This window comes from Symphalangus syndactylus, chromosome 14 (genome assembly GCF_028878055.3).
Source record: "Symphalangus syndactylus isolate Jambi chromosome 14, NHGRI_mSymSyn1-v2.1_pri, whole genome shotgun sequence".
NCBI classification, from domain to species: domain Eukaryota; kingdom Metazoa; phylum Chordata; class Mammalia; order Primates; family Hylobatidae; genus Symphalangus; species Symphalangus syndactylus.
Genome location: NC_072436.2, coordinates 118,284,729 through 118,307,549, shown reverse-complemented (window position 1 = coordinate 118,307,549; position 22,821 = coordinate 118,284,729). Strand labels below are relative to the sequence as shown.

Genomic DNA, 22,821 nt, shown 5'->3' with positions numbered 1-22,821 from the left:
CCTGGCTGGAAGCCATGGCCACCCTGCTGGCGGCGGTTGTAGTGGCCGGGTGGCCACCTGACTGTGTGCCTCAGCCCTGCCCAAGCTGGGCACCCTTCCCTGGCAGTGCCTGGGAAGCTCGGCTGCCCTCCCTGGCTGGTGCTGCTCTGCAGCCCTGCTCATGGACTGTTGCCCACGGCCTGTTCCTTGTAGCAGGGCTGGGCCGTGGGAGGTCCGGACAGGATCTTGAATGGCCCTGTCTGCGGTCCTGGCTGGCCGGAGGTTGACTGCACTGGACAGGTCAGGGGCCTTAAACCAGGGTAGTGCGGAGCCAGCTGAGCCCATGCTGCTCCCCGGGCTGCCTTTGGCGCTCGGACAGACAGCTTCAAAGGCGAAGAGTCTCCTGGGGCTGATTTCCAGGGACTCTGGCTCCCGCAGAGAGGCCTGGAGGCGGGGCTTGTTGTTCCAGGGTCAGAGTCCTCCTGGTGGAAGCTGAGGTGCCTGATTAAATGCCTTCCTTTCTAGGCAGCAGCCCAGACGCGGCACAGAGAGGGCTTGGGAGCTTGCTGCAGCTTCAGGTGAGTTTGTTCCCAAGCCTGCGGCTCATTTCTGGGTTTGCTTGGGCTGCAGAACTGTTTGTGGTGCAGCAGGGTTGGAGGGTCCATGGCTGGGGGGCCTCTCCTCGGAGCCCTTGATTCACAGAGCCCCTGGAGGCCGGCAGCCCTGCCTGCCCTGAAAAGCCTCGTTCTCCCAGCCGTTTGCGCTGTGGTCCTGTCATGGGAGGCGACAGTGAGGGCAGCCTGGGGTCCCGACGGGGCTGTGGTCCTGTCATGGGAGGCGACAGTGAGGGCGGCCTGGGGTCCCGACTGGGGTGTTTGTCCCTTTGGTGACCTCCCCTGTGCTGTGGCCCTGGGCCCCAGATGGAGCTCCCCGTCCCCACGGCAGCACTGGGGCTGCGGCTGGTGAGGAGCCTGTGCACGGCCCCCGCCGCGGTCCTCAGCCAGGAGGGTGCCTGGTCCCTGGGGAGCGGCCTCCACCTGTTTCGGGAGAATGCTGTCCTGCCAGTCGTCATTTGGGGCGGGCGGTCGGAGTCCACAACCTCCCCCAGGGCAGGGCCCTGGCCTGGTTTCTTGTAGGGACGATGGGAAGCCCTGTCCTCAGCCCTCCCGCCCTACCCATGCAGGAGCTTCCTGTCCCATCCTCAGCCCTCCCGCCCTACCCATGCAGGAGCTTCGTGTCCTTGGGGTCATCTCCACAGGGGCCTTAGCGTCAGTGGGCACAAAGGCAAAGGTGCCTGTCTTTGGGTTGTCGGGACCGAATGAGCTTCGTCCCAGTAGTGCCTGGCTCTTGTTTCCTGTCTGGACCAGCAGCCTCTGGTCTGGTGGGTGCAATTCTAGGGCGCAGTGGGGTTGCCGTGGGGCAAGGCCAGGCCGCCAGCTGCCTGGACACAGGGGCCTACGCGTTCCATCTGCTGCCCCCTACACCCTCAGCTCGGGCAGGGGTGACACCGGGGCATCCTTGTTGGGGTCGCTGTGGTTCCCATGGTGGCAAGATGGCTCTGTGAAGGATGGACGGAGATGTAGGGCCCAGGAGCAGGTGCTGTGTGAGTGGGACATGCCTGTGTCACCTGCGGGGCAGGGGAGGGCCCGGGGGTACGGCCGTGTGCATTAGTTAGCAAGACAGTGAGGAGTGTGTGCAGAGTGGACACAGCTGTGGGTGCCGCCCGCGCAAGGCTGGGGGTCGCTGTGCCAGCCCCGCTCCCATGTGGGCTCCCAGCTCCCTAAGTAGGGACGCTGACCCCGGGAGGTGCCTTTGCCTGCATCCACTGGAGCCTCAGAAGCATGCGTTCCATCCCCACGGGTCACCCCCACTGAGCCCACCACCTACCAAGAGGCACCTCGAGACCCTGTCCTGCCATGGGTGGGCTGTCAAGGCCAGCACCAGAGACCCCCAGCAGACCTCAGTGGCCGCAGATGGAGCGGGGCGGCGACGGTCACCTCCGGGACTCAGCCCTGTGCTGAGTCCCGGGCAGTGTGATCATCCTGGCCCTTCTCGTGCACGTTCCCTGGCTGGACGCTGCTTGCTGCCCTCACGGGGTGTGTGGCACGCCTCATACAGGACAGGGACCTGGACGCTGCTTGCTGCCCTCACGGGGTGTGTGGCACGCCTCATACAGGACAGGGACCGGCCAGTTGGCCCTGCTCATTAACCACTTGTCTCCACAGGGCAGTGGCGGCCTCACCTCTGCAATTCTCTGAGGCTGGATCTAGGCCACCGCCCCATTTAAAACTAGGGCATCGGTTCCCAGGGAGGGCGGGGAGCTGCACGGTTGGACTTGTGGGGGGCAGGCATGGGTCCACACGGCCCGGGGCCCTCAGCATCCTGCCCCTCCAGGGAGCCCAGAGGCGGGCGTGGCTGCAGCCTGGCTCTGTGACGATCATGAGTCACGGCCACTGTTGAGGCGCCACCCTGAGAGTGAGCCCCTCCAATCACGGCTGCTGCTGGTTCCCATTCGCCAGCACCTAAAACAGCCTGGCCCACAGCAGAGGCGGGGGGCACATGCAGCTCACGGGAGCAGCACCGATGCTCGGCCAGCAGCAGGCCCTGCAGGAGAAGCAGCAGCCCAGGGCGTGTCCCTGGGGTCAGAGTTGGGCATGCTCTGCGGGGGCCTCACCCTGCTGTCTCTGGGGGACTGGCCTGGGCACACTCCTTGGTGACGGTGCCCCTGTACCCCCGCCCCCACCGGTTATTCAGACAGGGATCCAGGATGGGAACCACAGATTGACCTGACCTGCGTCCTCAGGGCCACTACACTGGGTGATTCACGTGTGCCCAGGCCCTGAGGTGGGCCAGACCTGGGAGTGGCAGGCGAGCCTTCCTCCCAAGAGCCTCTGGCTGGCCGCAGCAGGCCCTGTCCCCACTGTCCTCAGGCGAGTGGCCCTGGACATGATAACCCCTCTGCCGAGGTCTGGCCAGAGCCAGCACCCATGGCCGAGATGCAGTCAGCCCTGGCTGGGCGCTGTCCCTGGGGCTGTCCCTGCTGGTTCTGCCCTCCCTCCTTCTCACCACTTCTGGCCCCTCTTTCCTGGGGCCCCTCCCATCGGAGTCTTCCTCCTAAATGCAGTTCCCTCCCTCTAGGGGAATGCAGGTTGGGAGCCTTTTTTTTTTTTTTTTTTTTTTTTTTTTGATACAATCTCGCTCTGTCTCCCAGGCTGGAGTGCAGTGGCGCGATCTCGGCTCACTGCAAGCTGCGCCTCCCAGGTTCATGCCATTCTCCTGTGTCAGCCTCCCAAGTAGCTGGGATTGCAGGCACCCACCACCAGGCTCAGCTAATTTTTTTGTATTTTTAGTAGAAACAGGGTTTCTCTATCTTGCCCACGCTAGTCTTGAACTCCTGACCTCGTGATCCACCCACCTCGGCCTCCCAAAGTGCTGGGATTACAAGCGTGAGCCACTGCACCTGGCCTGGGAGCCTTTTCCGTAGCTGCTCATCCTGTACTAGCATCTGTCCATCATGAGTGGACGGAACACAGGGGACCCAGGACCCACAGCTGTACTCGGGAAGGCCGGCAGGGTGGATTTCGGGAAGAACATCAGTGCCAGTTTCCCACAGACACCCTTGTGATGGGACCCTCAGGTTGGCACGTGGCTGGCAGCTGTCTCCCGGGAGCTCTTGCTCCTTAGTGGGCCTCGCCAGCCAGGGCAGGGCCCCTGCCACCCGCACGGGGCTCTTGACTCCTCTGGCAGCGGATCGGGACAGTTCAGCGATGCCATCTCTGGAGATCCCCTGGCATGTGCTGGAAAACCCCGGAGAGGCCTTAACAGAGCCAGCCGTCCAGCCTCCGTGACAGGGACGTTTGCTTTTCTGGGCAGGCTCCTCTCTTCTCTTCCGAACACCCATGAGAGGGGACTGTGCTGTCCCTGCTCTCCTAGGACAGGCCTCCCTCCTGTCCGGATGGGGCCCACAGGTCAGTTGGCTGAGACTGGCCCCAGCTCAAGAAGGGTTTTCTGAGTGAGCACAGGGGAGCAGGAGGCTGGTGAGCAGCTCACTTCCTGCCCTGGGTGCAGCTGGGCACCATTTCTGCCCTGGGCCTGCCAAAGGCATCAGTGAGGAGCAGGCGGGGCCTCGTAGGAGCCTGTGTTTGTAGCAGCGCGCGTGACCCCAGGTGCCATGCGGGTGAGTGCGTGGGTGGGTGAGTGGCGAAGGAGCTGAGGCTGGCCCCGGTGGGTGCGCAGTCCACACGGAACATTGGCAGGGCTCCTGTCAGAGCTACCGGCTCAGGGCCTGGTGCAAGCAGTTTCTGTCCCGTGGCACCTCCGCTAGTCACAGCTCCCACCCAAGCCCCGCCCCGCCCCGCTCAGGGTTTGGCTACAGAAGGGGAGTGTTGGAAATGCCCAACCTGTCTCCCGGGAGGGACTCCTGCGTGGCCTGGGCTGGGGAGCGCAGGGGCCGTTTGGGTGGTTCCGGCGTCTGGCTCAGCCATGCGAGAGGCCCTGGGTTGATGTGGGCTCCCTGCTAGCCAGCCTGCTCTGTGCGTGCTGGGCTCCCGGCCTTGCCTCCGTGTGGCATTCGAGGCCCCGTGGACCTCGCCTGCGTCCTGCGCGTTTGAGCGCTGCCCCTTGTGGAGGCCGCCAGCACTGGTGGCTGCAGGGCCTGTAGTGTGGCGCGTCCAGAGACCCGGCCTGGAGAGCGGGTCCTGGATGTCTCCATCATGTTTTACGTTCGTTTCACACAGACACAGCGATGTCTCAGATACCTCGGATCACGCAGAGCACATCGCCAAGGCTTGTTTTGTCTGTTCCTTTTCACCTGTCTTACGTGGCTACCAGCAGATCCGCCACGACTCCTGTGGCCCCCATCCACACTGCGCAGCACTCTCCAGCGTGGCCAGCAGGTGCCCCTTCGAGGGCAGGTGTGAGCACAGGGTGGTCCCTGCGGAGAAGCACCTGCAGGCGAGTGAGCCAGGCTGTGCCCTGCAGACCCCAAGGGTTGAATTTCACGGAACTCTCACCTCTCACAGAGTATTGTTTTTCTTTTGATTTTTTTCCAACCATTTAAAAATTTAAAAGCCATTGTTGACTTGCAGGCTGGACCAGGCTGGGCTCTGGTCCGCACCCCACACTGGCCCCGTGTGTCCTGTGCCCGTTCTGCCTCCAGGGCAGGCTTGAGCCACCACAGGATTGCAGGGTCTCCAGGGTGCAGGGCCTGCAATGCTTCAACCCTCCCACGACCCCAGCACCTTCGGAGAAAACAGACCCTCATGCCGAGTGAAGTAGTTCAGGCAAACGTCATCACCACACGGGGACTCGGCAGCTTCTGCCCCAGGCCTCGAAGGAGAGGGGATCCAGAATTCTCTCTCCCACCCCCTCAGCCCCTGCCCTCGAAGCTTCTGTCCGCAAGGCTGTGGGGAGGAACCAAGGAAGGGCCGGCACTTCTGCTGTGCAATCCCGGGTGCTTGTGCCTCGCTGAGCTCAGCCCCTGCGGCCTCAGAGCTGCAGGCCCCTCCCGGGTGTCAGAGCACTGACTGGAAAGGCCCCCAACGTCCCTGCCCTCTGCTGCTCCCCACCGTCGCGTGGGAGAAGCTGGAACTGCACCCCCAAACCCCCAGCCCACTCACCGAGGGCTGCCCCCGGCCTCCCTGAGCTCCAAAGGGTATGTCCTTTGGTGCTTTTTTTTTTTTTTTTGGCCGTCTCCCAGGCTGGAGTGCAGTTGTGGTGCTCAAGCCATCCTCCCACGTCAGCCTCCTGAGTAGCTAGGTCTACAGGTGCACGCCACCACGCCCGGATAGTCTAGTTTTCTGTAGAGACAGGATCTCACTGTGTTGGCCAGGCTGGTCTCGAACTCTTGGGCTCAGGTGATCCTCCACGCACGGCAGCTTTGACACTTATTTGACCATTTCCTCCCAAGCTCTACCCTGACGCTGGCTGTGTGTCCCAGACACTTAATCAGAAGCTGGAAGAAGGGCTGTGAAGTGTGTGACATCAGGAACTGCTGGTCAACCCACAGCCGGCCAGCTTGCCTGGACGCCCGCCTTGGCCCTGACCTTGGCAGGGAGGGGAGGGTGTATCAGACTCTGGGGAGATCAGCTGCCTGCGCTGGCAGGGTCCTCCCCTCTCAGGGTTAACATTCTCAACTGTATTTGATTTCTCCTCAGCCAGAGGGGTAAGATGGCCTTCCCGGAAGCACAGGTGGGCGCGTGTCAGAGGGGACAGCCTCCCAGCAGGGGTGGCTCTTGCCTCTCTGGAGGGGAGACCCCAGGAACCGGCCCCCGCCCTCAGCCACAGCCTCACAGGTTCCTGTGTTTCTCGGGGCCTGGGGCGGGCACAGGCTCTGTGGGTGCACACGGCACGGTCGGGCTCCCGTCCTCCTGGAAGGCTTCAGAGTGGCATGTGGGCAGCTGTGTGACGCGGCCCCAGATCTCCATCCAGCCTGGCCTGCAGCAGCTCCCTATGCCCTCTGCTACCTCCCCTGCCTACCTTTGGGTAGACATTCTCTTGACCCTTTCTTCTGCGTTAAAGCAAAAGCGTGTGATCTCTTTTCTCACCAAGGAATAAAACGTCTCTGAATACCACAGACATGATGCCAGGCTTTTGGGGGCTGGGGGGTGTCCTAGGGCCCTGAGGGAGGAGCCCTGTGGGTGCTGAAGTCAGGCCGCAGGCCCTGCACCGAGATGTCCCCTCAGCCTACCCCAGGCATCTGGGCATGCTGGGAAGTCCTCCGGGCTGTGTGTGTGAATCATGCTGTTTCTTCTCTATTTTCTCTCTCTGTCTGTTTATTTTTGTTGTGTGTCACTCTGACCAGCCGGCTGCCCTGTCTCTTCCCTCCATGCTCCGCTTCGCCCGCTGCCGGCCAGAGGTGACCAGGTCCGGCTCTCAGCACGGCCGCCGGCCGGGGGGCCATGGGGAGCTCCGCCTCCTCCCTGGCCGCAGAGACCGAGTCGGACCACAGCTTCCCCGGGGGGCCACCCTACCCGGGTCCCCCAGCAGCGGCTGGCTGGTGTAGGAGCGGCCCAGGGGGGCCCGTCTGGGGAGGTGCCCTGGTCAGCCGGCAGCACCAGCCCCCACGGCCCCGGGCCCGAAGGTAAGAGGTGGGGAGGGGTGGCCCCGGAGGGGTCCCGGGGGCAGAGGGCCTCCTTCTCAGGGTGCCCCCTCCTTGGCAGAGGTGCTTGCAGAGAAGTGGGTCCCTGCTCCTTCCAGCTGTGGCAGCTCTCCTCCCCAGGGTGCAGGAGCTGAGCAGATCTGAGAACCCGGCCTCGGCCTGGCTGGTTGGTGGTGGGGATGGGCTTGTGCGCCCAATCCCGGTGGCCCTGTGTGTCTCACAGGCTGTGCTGCTCCACGCAGAGAAGCTGTTCCTGAAGCTTCTATTTGGGCTGGGGTCGCTGGCGGCTGCAGGCTCTGGGCATATCGCCTGCTGCTCATGGTTTCAAAGCTGCCAGCACTCGCTGGGCTCCACCTGCTACCCCCGCTGGGGGTCACAGGCTGCATGGCTTGGTGGCCGAACTCCACGTGCTGGCTCCTCACAGCTGTTACTGTTGCTTTGGCTACCCGCTGCGTCCCTCAGGAGCCCCCATCAGGTTCTGAGTGTCTGGTGTGGAGGCAGCCCAGGTGGTGAGGTCTGGACTGGCTGGACCCCACCGATGCTCCTGCCATCACCCCGTCCTGGGCCTCACTGGAGGCAGGGACACTCAGGGGCCCGTCACCCCATCCTGGCCCTCACTGGAGGCAGGGACACTCAGGGGCCCGTCACCCCGTCCTGGCCCTCACTGGAGGCAGGGACACTCAGGGGCCCGTCACCCCGTCCTGGCCCTCACTGGAGGCAGGGACACTCAGGGGCCCGTCACCCCGTCCTGGCCCTCACTGGAGGCAGGGACACTCAGGGGCCCGTCACCCCGTCCTGGCCCTCACTGGAGGCAGGGACACTCAGGCGCCCGTCACCCCGTCCTGGCCCTCACTGGAGGCAGGGACACTCAGGCGCCCGTCACCCCGTCCTGGCCCTCACTGGAGGCAGGGACACTCAGGCGCCCGTCACCCCGTCCTGGCCCTCACTGGAGGCAGGGACACTCAGGGGCCCGTCACCCCGTCCTGGCCCTCACTGGAGGCAGGGACACTCAGGTGCCCGTCACCCCATCCTGGCCCTCACTGGAGGCAGGGACACTCAGGCGCCCGGGGCCTCAGGGCCGGTGCTGCAGTGGCAGCCTTTGCTCACAGAGGCTCCAGGCCTAGCTTGGGAAGGCAACGTGCCTGCGTCTCACACTCAAAAGGGCCTGCCAGGCTGCACCTGTCGGCAGCTTCCTGCAGACCCAGCTCCCACGTGGGACGGTGTCCTGCTGTCTGCTGGCCCCCAGGTGGGAGGGATGGGCGTGGAGCTGCAGGCAGTGGGCAAGGCCATGGCAGGTGGCCGGGCCTGAGGACCAGCCTCCAGGTGGCATCCATGCTGAGGCCTGAGCTCCGGCTGACAAGGGCTAGGGATGCAGGGGATTAGCCAGGGGCCATGTGGGGGAGCCCTGGAGCCCCATCTACGAGTTACCCCGATGTACAAGGAGACGTGGCAGAGGCAGGGCCAGGGAGGGGCCGTGTGGGGAGCCCTGGAGCCCCATCTGAGAGTTACCCCGATGGACAGGGAGACGCGGCAGAGGCAGGGCCGGGGAGGGGCCGTGTGGGGCCTAGTGGTTGGCAGCGGAAGGGTCTGTGCTCCTCCTGCATGTGATGGCACCGGAGTGCCTCCCAGTTCCTGGTGTTACTGCACCAGCCGCCTCCCAGTGAGCATCTCCACGTGCGCCGACAACAGTTTTGTTGAGGTAGAACTTACCAGACTCACCTGTTAGAAGAGTGCAGTTTGGTCACTCTTAGCCCTTTGTAGAATTGTGCAGCCGTCATTGCAATCCAGCGTTGCAGCATCCCGCAGCCCAGAGGGACCCTCAACCCCACAGTCCAGCGTTACAGCATTTCACAGCCCACAGGGACCCTCAACCCCACAGTCCAGCGTTGCAGTATCCCGCAGCCCAGGGGGACCCTCAACCCCACAGTCCAGCGTTACAGCATTTCATAGTCCACAGGGACCCCCAGCCCCACAGTCCAGCGTTGCAGCATCCCACAGCCCAGAGGGACCCCCAGCCCCACAGTCCGGCGTTGCAGCATTTCACAGCCCAGAGGGACCCTCAACCCCACAGTCCAGCGTTGCAGCATCCCACAGCCCAGAGGGACCCCCAGCCCCACAGTCCGGCATTGCAGCATTTCACAGCCCAGAGGGACCCCCAGCCCCACAGTCCGGCGTTGCAGCATTTCACAGCCCAGAGGGACCCTCAACCCCACAGTCCAGCATTGCAGCATCCCGCAGCCCACAGGGACCCCCAGTCCCAGATGGCCACTGACCAGCTTCCTGTCTTGGTTTGCCTTGTGCAGAAGGTGCATGGATGTGGGGCCACAGGATGTGGGGCCCCGCGTCTGGCCTCTTCACTCGGCACCGTGCCCTCCAGATTCATGCACGTGCAGCCTGAGGCAGTTTCATTCACTGCTCCTTTGCAGGATGAACCGCATTTTATCTATTCATGGACGCTAGGACTGCTTCCACGTGGCTTCTGTGGACAATGCTGTGAACATTCTTTACAAGGTTTTGCGTGGACCTGTTTGCGTTTATCTTGCATAGATACCTAGGAGGGGGATTGCTGGGGTGTGTGGTGAATTTTGTAACATCTTAAGGAACTGCCAAGCCATCTTCCGCAGCGGCTGCATCACCTAATTCCCACCAGAAACGTTGGGGAGGGTCCTGGCGTCTCCACGCCCTCGACAGCTCCTGCTGTTGGATTCTGGCCGTCCCAGGGGGTGGGAGCTGGTGTCTCCTTGGCTTTGATCTTCGTTTCCCTGGTGGCCAGCCATGTGGGGCCTCTCTCCCTGTCTCATCCACCCGTGCCTGTCTTTTTTTCATTCATTCACTTATTTATTTAGAGACAGGGTCTCACTCTGTCACCCAGGCTGGAGTACAGTGGTGTGATCACAGCTCACTGCATCTTCTACTTCCTGGGTTCAAGACAACCTCCCATCTCGGCCTCCCAAGTAGCTGGAACTACAGGCATGCACCACCATAGCTGGTTAATTAAAAAAAAAAAAAAATTTGGCCAGGCACAGTAGCTCACACCTGTAATGCCAGCACTTTGGGAGGCCGAGGCAGGTAGATCACCTGAGGTCAGGAGTTCAGGACCAGCCTGGCCAACATGGTGAAACCCCATCTCTACTAAAACAAAAATTAGTTGGGCGTGGTGGCGGGCACCTGTAATCCCAGCTACTAGGGAGGCTGAAGCAGGAGAATCGCTTGAACCTGGGAGGCGGAGGTTGCAATGAACCAAGATTGCGCCACTGCACTCCAGCTTGGGCGGCAGAGTGAGACTCTGTCTCAAATAAAATGAAATGAAATAAAATAAAAGTAAAGTAAAGTAAAATAAAATAAAATGAAAATACAAACCCTGAGCTTGGGAGAGTCCAGGCTGCAGTGAGCTGTGATCGTGCCACTGCACTCCAGCTTGGGCGACACAGCGAGACGCTAGACGTTGTCTCAAAAAAACTTAAAACAGTGCAGAAAAATTTAGAAAGAATTGTCGTTCCCTTTCTCGTTTTCCAGAGGGCAGAGGACTCTCGGCCCCTGCTTTTTGAGCACTGAGCCGAGTTTCAGACCTCAGGAGGGCCTCTCCAGTCTGCAGCTCCCAGCGGCCTCGGGCCACACTCCCAGGATCCCCAGGGACTGGCCTAAGACTATTGCGGGTGGCGGCAGTGGTTCTGGCTATGGGGAGGGAGGCGGAGCCGTGGGGCAGGCGTGGGGTCTGCTGTGCCGGGTGTGTGGGGCGTGTGGTAGACTTTGGACCTGGCCTGCAGGGTCAGGCCATGGTGTCTGATGACGCCACATCGCCACATCGCTCTTTCTCTTTCACCCTGGCCTCCCGCTGGGCCCTCCCCTGGGTCGGCATCCCTGGGGCCACTCCTGCCCCGGCCCGCTGCTGTGGGGCCTGAGCTCCAGGCGGCTCCTGTCTGCTGCTGCAAACAGGCTCCCAAGGTGCATGGTGAGGAGACCCCCAGGCTAGAGATGGGCGAGAGCGGTGGGAGAGCAGACTGCGGGAAGGCGGGTGGGGCTCCACACGCGGAGCCCTCCCCACCGCGTGCACGCACAGGCCACCCCGCTGTGCTCCGACAAAGGGCACTGGGCCTGGGGAAGGTCAGCGCGGCAGCCCTGGCGTTGACTGAAGAGCTGCCTGCCCGGCTCGCTGCCCTGGTGGCCGCTGAATTCTCCCAATGCCCCAGGAGAACAGGTGCTGTGGCCCCATGACCACTCCCCCATATGGATGAAGGGGTGGCGCACAGGCTGGCGGAGCCCGGGAGAGCCAGGTGCAGCCTGTGTCTCCCCGCCAGCATGCGGCCGGCGCGGGGCCGAGGTCCCTGTACAGCTGACAGTGTGCCTGGCTCCCTCAATCAGTAAACCAGTCATCTACGGGCCAGGCACCGGCGGCTCGGGACAGAGAGGCAACAAGGGCACACCCCACCTGGGAAGGCCGAACAGCGCCGGGCTGTGGCCAGCCTAGGACAGTGCGGCCCAGCTCGAGGGAGCTTCTGCCCCTCAGAGCACTGAGCAGGGCCCTCCATGGTATCCCCCACCCTGGGCACAGCAGGAGGAGCTGCCGACCAAGTCTGGCACCCCAGTGTGCCCCGAGCGCTGTCCGGGCACAGGTTGCAGGGTTGCCCCGGCCGGACAGGGCATCTGTGTTTCTCGGTGTGGCCTCAGGGCTCCGGTGGCTTTGAGCTTCCTACTCCTCACTTTTCCTAAGAAAGAGGCCGCCTCCCCGGACTGGGGCTGCGCCAGTCACAGGCCCGTGGCCTCCACGCTCTGGGTGCTGCTGTCCCAGCTGCTTCGGGTGGGCTCCGTCTTGCATGCAGCGAGCAGCTTCATCACCTTCCTTTTGAATTGGAGCTGAGTGTTGGCAACGCCCAGATAACTGGGGCACACAGGTCTTTTGTGTTGGATTTTTCTGGGCACTTGCCTCGATTTTCCATTCAACTTGGCCTTTGTGCAGTAAGGAGCAGCCCATCGTCTCCCCTCACGTCATCGTCTCCCCTCACGTCGTCTCCCCTCACGTCATCGTCTCCCCTCACGTCATCGTCTCCCCTCACGTCATCGTCTCCCCTCACGTCGTCGTCTCCCCTCACGTCATCGTCTCCCCTCACGTCGTCTCCCCTCACGTCATCGTCTCCCCTCACGTCATCTCCCCTCACGTCGTCTCCCCTCACGTCATCGTCTCCCCTCACGTCATCTCCCCTCACGTCATCTCCCCTCACGTCGTCTCCCCTCACGTCATCGTCTCCCCTCACGTCGTCTCCCCTCACGTCATCTCCCCTCACGTCATCGTCTCCCCTCACGTCATCTCCCCTCACGTCATCTCCCCTCACGTCATCTCCCCTCACGTCATCGTCTCCCCTCACGTCATCGTCTCCCCTCACACCGTCGTCTCCCCTCACGTCATCTCCCCTCACGTCGTCGTCTCCCCTCACGTCATCTCCCCTCACGTCATCTCCCCTCACGTCATCGTCTCCCCTCACGCCGTCGTCTCCCCTCACTTCATCGTCTCCCCTCACGCCGTCGTCTCCCCTCACTTCATCGTCTCCCCTCACGTCATCTCCCCTCACTTCATCGTCTCCCCTCACGCCGTCGTCTCCCCTCACGTCGTCTCCCCGCACGCCGTCGTCTCCCCTCACGTCATCTCCCCTCACGTCGTCGTCTCCCCTCACGTCATCTCCCCTCACGTCATCTCCCCTCACGTCGTCGTCTCCCCTCACGTCATCTCCCCTCACGTCATCTCCCCTCACGTCATCTCCCCTCACTTCATCGTCTCCCCTCACGCCGTCGTCTCCCCTCACGTCGTCTCCCCTCACGCCGTCGTCTCCCCTCAAGTCGTCTCCCCGCACGTCGTCTCCCCTCACGTCGTCTGCTCTGAGCCTGTTCCCTTCGAAGGCGCCCATCCTACAGTACCGAGGGCTCCTTGCTGAGCACGTGTGGCTGCGAGTTTAGGAGCGTTCTGGGTTGAGAATTCCAAACGCGCTTTGCTGAGGCCTAGCTTTGGGTCTTCGGGCTCCTGACGCAAGCGTTTACTTCCAGGCTTCGGTGGTCTGGCCCCAGGAGGTCAAGGCTGCAGTGAGCCCTGCGCGAGCCACTGCACCATCCTGGGCAACAGAGTCAGACTCCATCTCTGAAGTTCAAAAACAAATCATTGTAAGGGTTTCAGGTCTCTGAGCCCACAAACCTGCCCAGGCCCTGCAGAGGCGAGGGTGGCCCTGGAGTGGCTGGGGGGTTGTGGAGACCAGAACCAGTGCAGAAGGGAAGGGAGGGTGGGGGCCCTGCCGAAGTCTCCCGCCACTGGCCCTGACCCCCTTCCACCTCGGCCCACCGAGCGAGGCCGGCAGAGTGCAGACTGCAGGGTTGGTGACACTCCACTCAGAGTCTCCAGCCACAGAAGGGCCATGGCCTGCCTTCGCCCTCCTCACCTCTGTCCCGGGGCCACGTTTGAACTTTAGGCCTAGTTCTGACTTCACCGAAACCCTCCTGAACTGCAGACCGTCTTCCTGACCCACGTGGGTTTTGCCAGGACAGCTCGGAAACATGTCTCCCAGCAGACATGCCCCGCTGGCGACTTTTTGGTCCTGGGGACCCGGGTTCTCTTTCTCCTCTCTGGAGCTTGTGAGGCTGTCCTTGCTAGTCAGTGACAACTACAGGGCCAAGGGGAGGGTGTGTCCCAGGAGGCCCAGCGCACCTCTGCCTGCATCTGCGGTCAGGGGGGTGCAGAGTCTCTGCAGGCACCTCCTGGAGTGAGGGCTGCAAAGGTCATGGCCACTCTGCCACCCACAGGGGCCCGGGCCAGACACTGGGGCTGTGCCACCTCGGCAACGAGGCCGAGGAATGTGCAGGTGCGGCCGGGAGCCCGCCGGCCACAGCTGCATCCGTGCCCTTCTCCCAGTGGGTGATGGCGGGGAGAGGCCTGGCTGTCTGCAGGCAGATTGCTTGGGCTTTCACAGAAGCCCGCTGTTAGAGCAGGTTCCCGGCCTTGGGTCTCTCTGCTCCAGCTGGACGCCCTGAGCCTCACCGGGCCCAGTCCACCCCCGTCCACTCTGCCAGGGGCGGCTCAGAGCCCTCGCCACGCGGGGCCGAGCGCAGGGAAGGCAGGATCACCGAGTTCCCTCGGCTCCACAAAACAACCGTGTTGCTTGCGGAGACTTTTTGTTTTTTTTTGCTTCTTATGAAGAGGCAAGTTTTCTTTCTTCCTGAACCAAAAGGTTTTAGATGGAGCACAAGATTCCTGCCATATTTACAGGAACAATTGATTTTTCTGCCAGGCAGAGCAGCCAATCTGTCTCGGAGGCTCTGCTGTGGCGTGGGCAGGCCCCTTGCTCAGATCAGCCTGTGCCTTCCCCAGGCCCTGGCCCGTCCACCTGCCCTTCCATAGGTCTGAGCACCTCTTCTTCCACGCCCAGGACGCCCTGCCATCCGCCGTCCACAGGCCTGGTGACAGAGAAAGCAGGGCCCTGGAACAGCAGCCCGGCTTTGGGGTGCTTAGCCCTCTCTGTAGGATCCTGTGTGGCTCAAGGGGTCTGCCAGGCCTCCAACGGCCAAGAGGGGCCCTGAGCCATGGATCCATTCTGGGCGGAGGCAGCCCCCACCGCTGCCTGCCTCGAATGCTCAGCCCTAGGCACTGGGCCCTGTAGCTCTGCAGCCACAGACGGGTGCCCTCCCCAGGCCGAGAGGAGGGGGGGTCCAGCCGCCCAGGACCTCACAGGGTGGCACTGATGAGCACCTCCCCTTGCAGCCACACGCACTCGCCCGGGTCTATGGCCGCAGTCGGAGAGTGGTCCTGTGCGCGCTGCACCTTCCTGAACCCGGCCGGCCAGCGCCAGTGCTCCATCTGTGAGGCCCCCCGGCACAAGCCCGACCTCAACCACATCCTGCGGCTCAGCGTGGAGGAGCAGAAATGGCCCTGCGCCCGCTGCACCTTCCGCAACTTCCTGGGCAAGGAGGCCTGCGAGGTGTGCGGCTTCACCCCGGAGCCTGCACCTGGGGCTGCCTTCCTGCCAGTCTTCAACGGGGTCCTCCCCAAGCCACCCGCCATCCTGGGGGAGCCCAAGGGCAGCTGCCAGGAGGAAGCAGGTCCAGTGAGGACTGCGGGGCTGGTGCCCACGGAGCCCGCCAGGGGGCAACGCGAGGACAAGGACGAGGAGGAGGAGGAGCAGGAGGAGGAGGAGGGGGCGACGGAGCCCAGAGGGGGCTGGGCCTGTCCGCGTTGCACGCTGCACAACACGCCCGTGGCCAGCTCCTGCTCGGTCTGCGGCGGCCCACGCAGGCTCTCGCTGCCACGGATCCCTCCTGAGGCCCTGGTGGTCCCGGAAGTGGTGGCCCCGGCCGGCTTCCACGTCGTGCCTGCTGCGCCTCCACCTGGCCTCCCTGGGGAAGGTGCCGAGGCCAACCCCCCAGCCACCAGCCAGGGCCCATCTGCCGAGTCAGAGCCGCCCAGGGTCCCGCCCTTCAGCCCCTTCTCGTCCACCCTGCAGAACAACCCCGTGCCGCGTTCCCGACGCGAGGTTCCCCCCCAGCTGCAGCCGCCGGTGCCTGAGGCTGCCCAGCCGTCACCCTCTGCCGGCTGCAGGGGACCCCCCCAGGGCTCGGGCTGGGCTGGGGCCTCCCGCCTAGCAGAGCTGCTGTCTGGCAAGCGGCTGAGTGTGCTGGAGGAGGAGGCCACGGAGGGTGGCTCCAGCCGCGTAGAGGCCGGCAGCGCCACCTCGGGCAGTGACGTCATCGACCTGGCCGGAGACACCGTGCGTTACACGCCCGCCAGCCCCTCTAGCCCCGACTTCACCACCTGGTCGTGTGCCAAGTGCACGCTCAGAAACCCCACAGCGGCCCCCAGGTGCTCGGCCTGCGGCTGCTCCAAACTGCACGGCTTCCAGGAGCACGGCGAGCCCCCCACGCACTGCCCCGACTGTGGGGCCGACAAGCCCGGCCCCTGCGGCAGAAGCTGCGGACGGGTGTCCTCGGCCCCGAAGGCCGCCCGCGTCCTGCCCGAGCGCCCGGGCCACTGGGCCTGCCCTGCGTGTACCCTGCTCAACGCACTGCGGGCCAAGCACTGCGCCGCCTGCCACACGCCTCAGCTCCTGGTGACCCAGCGGCGGGGGGCCGCGCCCCTGAGGCGCAGGGAGAGCATGCACGTGGAGCAGCGGCGGCAGACGGACGAGGGCGAGGCCAAGGCGCTCTGGGAGAACATCGTGGCCTTCTGCCGGGAGGTGAGGCGCCCCTTCGCCCTCTTCCTGCTCCTGAACCTCCTGCTCCTGCCCTCCCCTTCCTAGGCTTTGGGCTCTGGCCATGGGCTGGGGAGGAGCCCGCAAGGCCTGAGACGTGATGGGGAGGGCAGCACCCTCGGCCCTGAGGCTCCAAGCTCCCGACGGCCCTGGGGTCCAGCTTGGCCTCCTGACCCTTGGTCCTTGCTGGTGACCGAGACGCACGACCTTCACCCCCCTCAGCCCTCTTCCATGGCCAGGAGGGCCCCAGAGCCCCGTCTGATGTGCCGCAGGAGGCGAGGGCTTCCCAGGGGCAGCGTGGAGACCCCGCTGAAGTGCGAGGTCAGGATGTGCCCGTGCTCCGCCCTCTTGAGTCCAGGGTGGCATCACCCACAGGTCAACTGGGGAGCAGCCTGCACCCTCCCCAGCAGGCCAGGGCCAGAGCCGTGCTGCCACCCCCATCCCCGCGGCCTCCCACTGGGGGCTGCGCTGTCCCCCTGGGCCCACATGTCCCCTGCTCCTCACCTGTCGCCAGCCAGTGGCCTCTCCACTAGGGCTGAGGGCTCCCTCCACACAGGGCCGAGTGCCAGGTCTGTGGCTGTCTGCGCTTCACCTGTCCCTTCGGGGCTCAGGCAGTGCTTTTGGGTGCTCTCCTGGGTGGGGTCTTGTCCCTGCCAGGTGGAGCGAGGCCGCCCTGCCCAGCCTGAGCACGTGGCTGTGGTCTCTGCAGAACAACGTGAGCTTTGTGGATGACAGCTTCCCTCCCGGGCCCGAGTCTGTCGGCTTCCCCGCAGGCGACAGCGTGCAGCAGCGCGTGAGGCAGTGGCTGCGGCCCCAGGAGATCAACTGCTCCGTCTTCAGGGACCACAGGGCCACGTGGTCCGTGTTCCACACACTGCGGCCCTCAGACATCCTGCAGGGGCTGCTGGGAAACTGCTGGTGAGGCCCTGTCCAAGGCCAGGGTGGGGTGGGTGGGCAGGTGACTGTCTGCAGTCCCCCCGAGGCTGCCCCGAGGTCACCCTGAGGCTCTGCGCAGGTTCCTGAGCGCCCTGGCGGTGCTGGCGGAGCGGCCGGACCTGGTGGAGCGGGTGATGGTCACGCGCAGCCTGTGTGCAGAGGGCGCCTACCAGGTGCGGCTGTGCAAGGACGGCACGTGGACCACGGTGCTGGTGGACGACATGCTGCCCTGCGACGAGGCCGGCTGCCTCCTCTTCTCACAGGTGGGGCGGCGTGCGGGGTGCGCACGGGCGGCAGGGGCAGCCTCTGACCCCGGCCCCCCGACCCTGAAAACAAGGCCGGCTGCTTTCTCTTCTCACAGGGCGGGTAGTGTGGGGGGCGGGCGGGGGTGGCCTCTGACCCGGCCCTCTGCAGGCGCAGCGGAAGCAGCTGTGGGTGGCCCTCATCGAGAAGGCGCTGGCCAAGCTGCACGGCTCCTACTTCGCACTCCAGGCGGGCCGCGCCATCGAAGGCCTGGCCACGCTCACCGGCGCCCCCTGTGAGAGCCTGGCGCTGCAGGTCAGCTCCACTAACCCCCGCGAGGAGCCCGTTGACACTGACCTCATCTGGGCCAAAATGCTGAGTTCTAAGGAGGCTGGGTAAGAGGGGGGCACTGCGTGGTCAGCCGCGTTGGGAGGAGAGGCGAGGCGGAGCGGTGGGAGACGTGGGGCTGGTGGCCCCTGACCCGGTTCTGCGTCCACGAGGTGCCCCTGGCGTGGGCTGACCCCGCATGGCCAGGCCACAGCCCCAATCACCTCCCCCTCCCTGGGCGGGGCTGGAGCTGGCGTTCTCATGCCAGGAAGGCCACATCCTGGCCAGGCCGTGGGGTGGGCCCGATGTCACCCCCCAAAGCAGGTGTGAGGGGCGTGTTGAGTTTGACCCAGGCCGTGGGGCGAGCCTGATGCCGTCACCCGCCTTGGGGCAGGCGTGAGGGGCGTGTTGAGTTTGGCCACACCCTGGTCAGTGGGTCTGTGCCTCGACCCCCGGGGGCCTGGTGGGAGTGGCCCGGTGCGAGCACCTTGAAGCTCCCAGAACCCTCCTCTCAGCTGACCCTGGGCAGTGCTGCTGCCCGCCCGCCCGGGAGCCACAGAGTCCAGAGCCAGCCCCACAAGGCCTCCAGTGGACCCAGACCTGCCACCCCTGACTCAGGCCCTGTGCGCTTCAGGCATGGTGAAGGGGGCTGGTCCAGACCCTCCTGAACACTTCACGTGGTCCCTACAGGCAGGAGTGGGCCCTTCTCTGCTGCCCCTGCCTGCCCTGGTGGCAAGGTCACGGCCAGCGAGGGCACCGCTCAGCCATGCCCCTGGTTAGTGAGACCCCCAGTCAGTAAGGCCCCCTGTAGGTGAGGCCCCCTGTCGGTGAGGGTCCCTGTAGGTGAGGGTCCCTGTAGGTGAGGGCCCCGGTCAGTGAGGGTCCCTGTAGGTGAGGGTCTCTGTAGGTGAGGGTCCCTGTAGGTGAGGGCCCCGGTCGGTGAGGGTCCCTGTCGGTGAGGGTCCCTGTCGGTGAGGGTCCCTGTAGGTGAGGCCCCCGGTCGGTGAGGGTCCCTGTCGGTGAGGGTCCCTGTAGGTGAGGCCCCCTGTCGGTGAGGGTCCCTGTAGGTGAGGGTCCCTGTAGGTGAGGGCCCCGGTCAGTGAGGGTCCCTGTAGGTGAGGGTCCCTGTAGGTGAGGGTCCCTGTAGGTGAGGGCCCCGGTCGGTGAGGGTCCCTGTCGGTGAGGGTTCCTGTCGGTGAGGGTCCCTGTCGGTGAAGGCCCCGGTCGGTGAGGGTCCCTGTAGGTGAGGGCCGCTCTGCCACACAGGTTCCTCATGGGCGCCTCCTGTGGCGGAGGCAACATGAAGGTGGACGATTCGGTCTACGAGAGCCTGGGCCTGCGCCCCCGCCACGCCTACTCCATCCTGGATGTTCGAGATGTCCAGGGCACCAGGTAGGACCAGCCTGGCTGAGGGTGGGCAGAGGGTGCCGGTGAGCCGCGGGCAGTGCAGTTCTGATCCTCACCCCGTGGTCTGCAGGCTTCTGCGGCTCCGAAACCCGTGGGGCCGTTTCTCCTGGAACGGCAGCTGGTCGGACGAGTGGCCACACTGGCCGGGGCACCTGCGTGGTGAGCTCATGCCGCACGGCAGCAGTGAGGGCGTCTTCTGGATGGAGTACGGCGACTTTGTGAGGTATCAGCGCCGTGGGGCGGTGTGCGTGCTGCCGCCGTCCTCGCAGGGCCAAGTCCTTCTCTGGAGAACAAGCCTGTCCCTCCTGCTGACCTCACGTGGGGACGGCTTGTCCATGGCCCAACCCAAATGGGACCTGGAGCTTCAGCTCTAAGATGCCAATCTCAGAATCCAGGTCCACCCAGGTCAGCAGAGTCCAGCGCCCTGAAGAGCCAGCCCTGGACGGCTTCCTAGTATAGGTCTCAGGGATGGGCCCCCAGGGGCTGGGCTGCAAGAGGACGGTGAGAGACCCCAGCTGGCGCCTGCTGGGGTCACCGGCCTGTGGTTGCACTAGGAGCTGAGCCACGGAGGTGTGGGCCGTGGTAGGCTCAGGGCCCCGTCCTCCCGCCGCCCCCAGGTACTTTGACTCCGTGGACATCTGTAAGGTGCACTCGGACTGGCAGGAGGCGCGGGTGCAGGGCTGCTTTCCCAGCTCGGCCAGCGCGCCCGTGGGGGTGACCGCGCTCACGGTGCTGGAGCGGGCCTCGCTGGAGTTCGCGCTATTCCAGGAGGGCAGCAGGTGGGTGCTGCGGGGCCCCCACTGGGCCGGACCGGGCTGGCGGCCATGACCATGCGTGACCCCGGCCCGTGGTGTCTGGCGCAGGCGCTCGGACGCCGTGGACAGCCACCTGCTGGACCTGTGCATCCTGGTGTTCCGGGCCACGTTCGGCAGCAGCGGCCACCTCAGCCTGGGCCGCCTCCTGGCTCACAGTAAGCGTGCGGTGAAGAAGTTCGTCAGCTGTGACGTCATGCTGGAGCCTGGCGAGTACGCCGTGGTGTGCTGCGCCTTCAACCACTGGGGGCCGCCCCTGCCGGACGCCCCGACCCCCCAGGGTACGTGCCCCCTACCCCAGGCTCATGCCCCAGGCCCACGGGGAGGGCTGTGGTTCACACGCCCCTCCTTGTAGCCTCCAGCCCCTCGGCGGGGGTCCCGAGAGCCTCCCCAGAGCCGCCGGGCCACGTGCTGGCCGTGTACAGCTCGAGGCTGGTCATGGTGGAGCCCGTGGAAGCCCAGCCGACCACGCTGGCCGACGCCATCATCCTGCTGACCGAGAGCCGCGGGGAGCGGCACGAGGTGGGGGGGGTCCCGAGGGGGGGTTGGCGTGGGGCGGGAGGAGTGTGCCCCAGCCCCCGCCCTGCCCTACAACTGCCGTTCCTGTGCCCAGGGCCGTGAGGGCATGACCTGCTACTACCTGACGCACGGTTGGGCGGGGCTCATCGTGGTGGTGGAGAACCGGCACCCCAAGGCCTACCTGCACGTACAGTGTGACTGCACCGACAGCTTCAACGTGGTGTCCACGCGCGGCAGCCTGCGCACCCAGGATAGCGTGCCACCCCTGCACAGGTGCGCCCCCGCCCCTGCCCCTACCACCCCTGCACAGGTGCCCCCTCCCCTTCCCCGGTGTACCCACACCCAACCCATGCCCCCCCACCCCTGCACAGGTGTGCCCATACCCCTGCCCCCACCTCTGTACGGCTGTTTGTCACCCCACTCCTGCTCCTGCCCCTGCACAGGTAGGCACAGCCCTGTCCCCTTCCCCACCCTGCCCTCCACTGGTCCTCACCGGTCCCCTCCCCCAGGCAGGTCCTGGTGATCTTGTCCCAGCTAGAGGGCAACGCCGGCTTCTCTATCACCCACCGCCTGGCACATCGCAAGGCAGCCCAGGCCTTCCTCAGCGACTGGACAGCCTCCAAGGGGACCCACAGTCCCCCGCTCACACCAGAGGTCGCTGGTCTACATGGGCCCCGGCCGCTGTGACCACCATGCCTGGGGCAGGGGCTGTGCACAGACGGACCCCCAACCCCCACACGCACTTTATGAGGGAGACCCCGACAGAGAACGCTTGAACCAGAATCTCAGGACCCTGCCCAGGGAGCTGCCAGCCCAGGGCTCAGCTTCCCATGGGCCCCCCGCCCCCCTCCCTCCCCTCCCTGAGCCCCACAGTCCGCCTGGCCAGGCCTCCTGGCCGCCACGCAGAATACCTCGAACCAGGCGGGCTGTGAACCAGCCCCGCTCACCTGCCAGCCCCAACACCCGACAGGGGCCGAGGCCAGGCTGCCCCTCCCTGTGGGCTCAGGGTCTCCTGTGGGGGAGGCAGCCCGGAGCTCTGTCCACAAAACCAAATCTGGGTGTCAGAGGCCAAGACCCCGGGGTGGGATCAGGGACCACCCCTCACGGGGCATAAGGTCAGTTTTCCCCCAGAGCCCGGGTCCCTGTCCCCCACAGGGCAAGCGGGGTCCCTGGAGCCCTGGTGTGGAGCGGCGAGTCCCGGGGTGGTGCCTGTCTCAGAAGGAGGGGGCCCTTGGCCAGCCCCCCAGCGACACTATGCAACTCCTGGAGTGCCCGCCAGGATCGAAGCCATGACTGGGTGCAGGCGGGCGCCAGGCCCGCTGTGGGTGGGCATCAGTTCTCAGCACCGCTGACTGCTGCCGGGCACACTGGGACCAGCAGGCTCCTCAGCCAACCCTGTCCCTCAGCCCGGCCCTGCCAGAGAGGGACCCCAGACCATCGTGGGCACCGGCAGGGCTCAGCCGCTCCCACCTCCCCACAGAAGCCCAGGAGCGTGTGGACGTTTGAGCCCAGCTTCCTGCGTCCCCACCCGGCCCTCCTGGCCCCTCACCCCCGGCAGTGGGCCAGCCCTGCCCCCACTCCCCCCAACCCCGGCAGGGGCTTCTGGGGCCTTTTCACCTGGAGAAACATTCCCACTCCCCTTTGGCCTCCCTGTACTCTGAGCTGTGAATATTTTTAACCCTGTAAATACGGCCAGCTCTTGTGACACAGAGACTATTTTATCAACTGTCAGCCCCGTTCCTTTACGATAGGATTCTCCACAGTGGCTTCCGACTCAGGCTCCAATGGACCAAATAAAAGCGTTTTGTTTTGTAATCGTGCCTCCTCCTCCTGCCGTTGCCCCGTCCAGGGCCCTGTGGAAGGGCGGAGAGGTTGCAGGTCTGAGGGATAGACCCTGCCCAGGCATCCCGGGCAGGCGGACGGGTGGGGGCCCCTGGAGGTGGCCGTGGTGGGGTGACTCACAAGCTCGTAAGGGGCAGCCAGCCCTGCCAAGTGACGCAGCCAGGAAGGACGGAGGGACTGGGCGGGGGCAGGGGTCAGACCCTGTGGCCGCAGCCCCAGGGCCAGGAAGGACTGGGCAGACGGGACAGCGGCGCATGCAGCTTCTTCCAGCAAGGCATCCGCACTGGGGGCTCTGTCTGAACCCATCAGTCACCCGGCAGGAGCAGATGGAGTGAGGGGGCGCGTAGGGAGAAAAGTTTCCTGTCCCCTCCCAGCCTCGTCCCAGGGTGGCCTCTGCCCCCACACAGGTGCCACTGAGCAAAGCACCCGGTCAGAG

General features: G+C 64.9%; 1 protein-coding gene across 6 annotated transcripts in view; it reads left to right on the top strand.

Annotated features, from left to right (window-relative positions):
- The window catches only part of CAPN15 (calpain 15), a 29,143-nt gene extending 6,785 nt beyond the window's left edge, over positions 1-22,358 (top strand). For 3 of the 6 annotated variants that reach the window (XM_055242224.2, XM_063617013.1, XM_063617012.1), the window contains 12 exons: positions 505-557; positions 14,817-16,284; positions 17,009-17,217; positions 17,315-17,498; positions 17,650-17,873; positions 19,072-19,197; positions 19,283-19,435; positions 19,830-19,991; positions 20,076-20,305; positions 20,380-20,546; positions 20,638-20,816; positions 21,053-22,358. In XM_055242224.2, the coding sequence (XP_055098199.1) occupies positions 14,839-16,284; positions 17,009-17,217; positions 17,315-17,498; positions 17,650-17,873; positions 19,072-19,197; positions 19,283-19,435; positions 19,830-19,991; positions 20,076-20,305; positions 20,380-20,546; positions 20,638-20,816; positions 21,053-21,230 (3,258 nt within the window). In that variant the 5' untranslated portion in view covers positions 505-557; positions 14,817-14,838 and the 3' untranslated portion in view covers positions 21,231-22,358. Of the gene's footprint in view, positions 1-504; positions 558-6,781; positions 7,061-14,816; positions 16,285-17,008; positions 17,218-17,314; positions 17,499-17,649; positions 17,874-19,071; positions 19,198-19,282; positions 19,436-19,829; positions 19,992-20,075; positions 20,306-20,379; positions 20,547-20,637; positions 20,817-21,052 lie in introns of all 6 variants that reach the window. The other 3 variants (XM_055242221.2, XM_055242223.2, XM_055242225.2) reach the window with 3 other exon arrangements.
- The last annotated feature ends 463 nt before the right edge of the window (positions 22,359-22,821 follow it).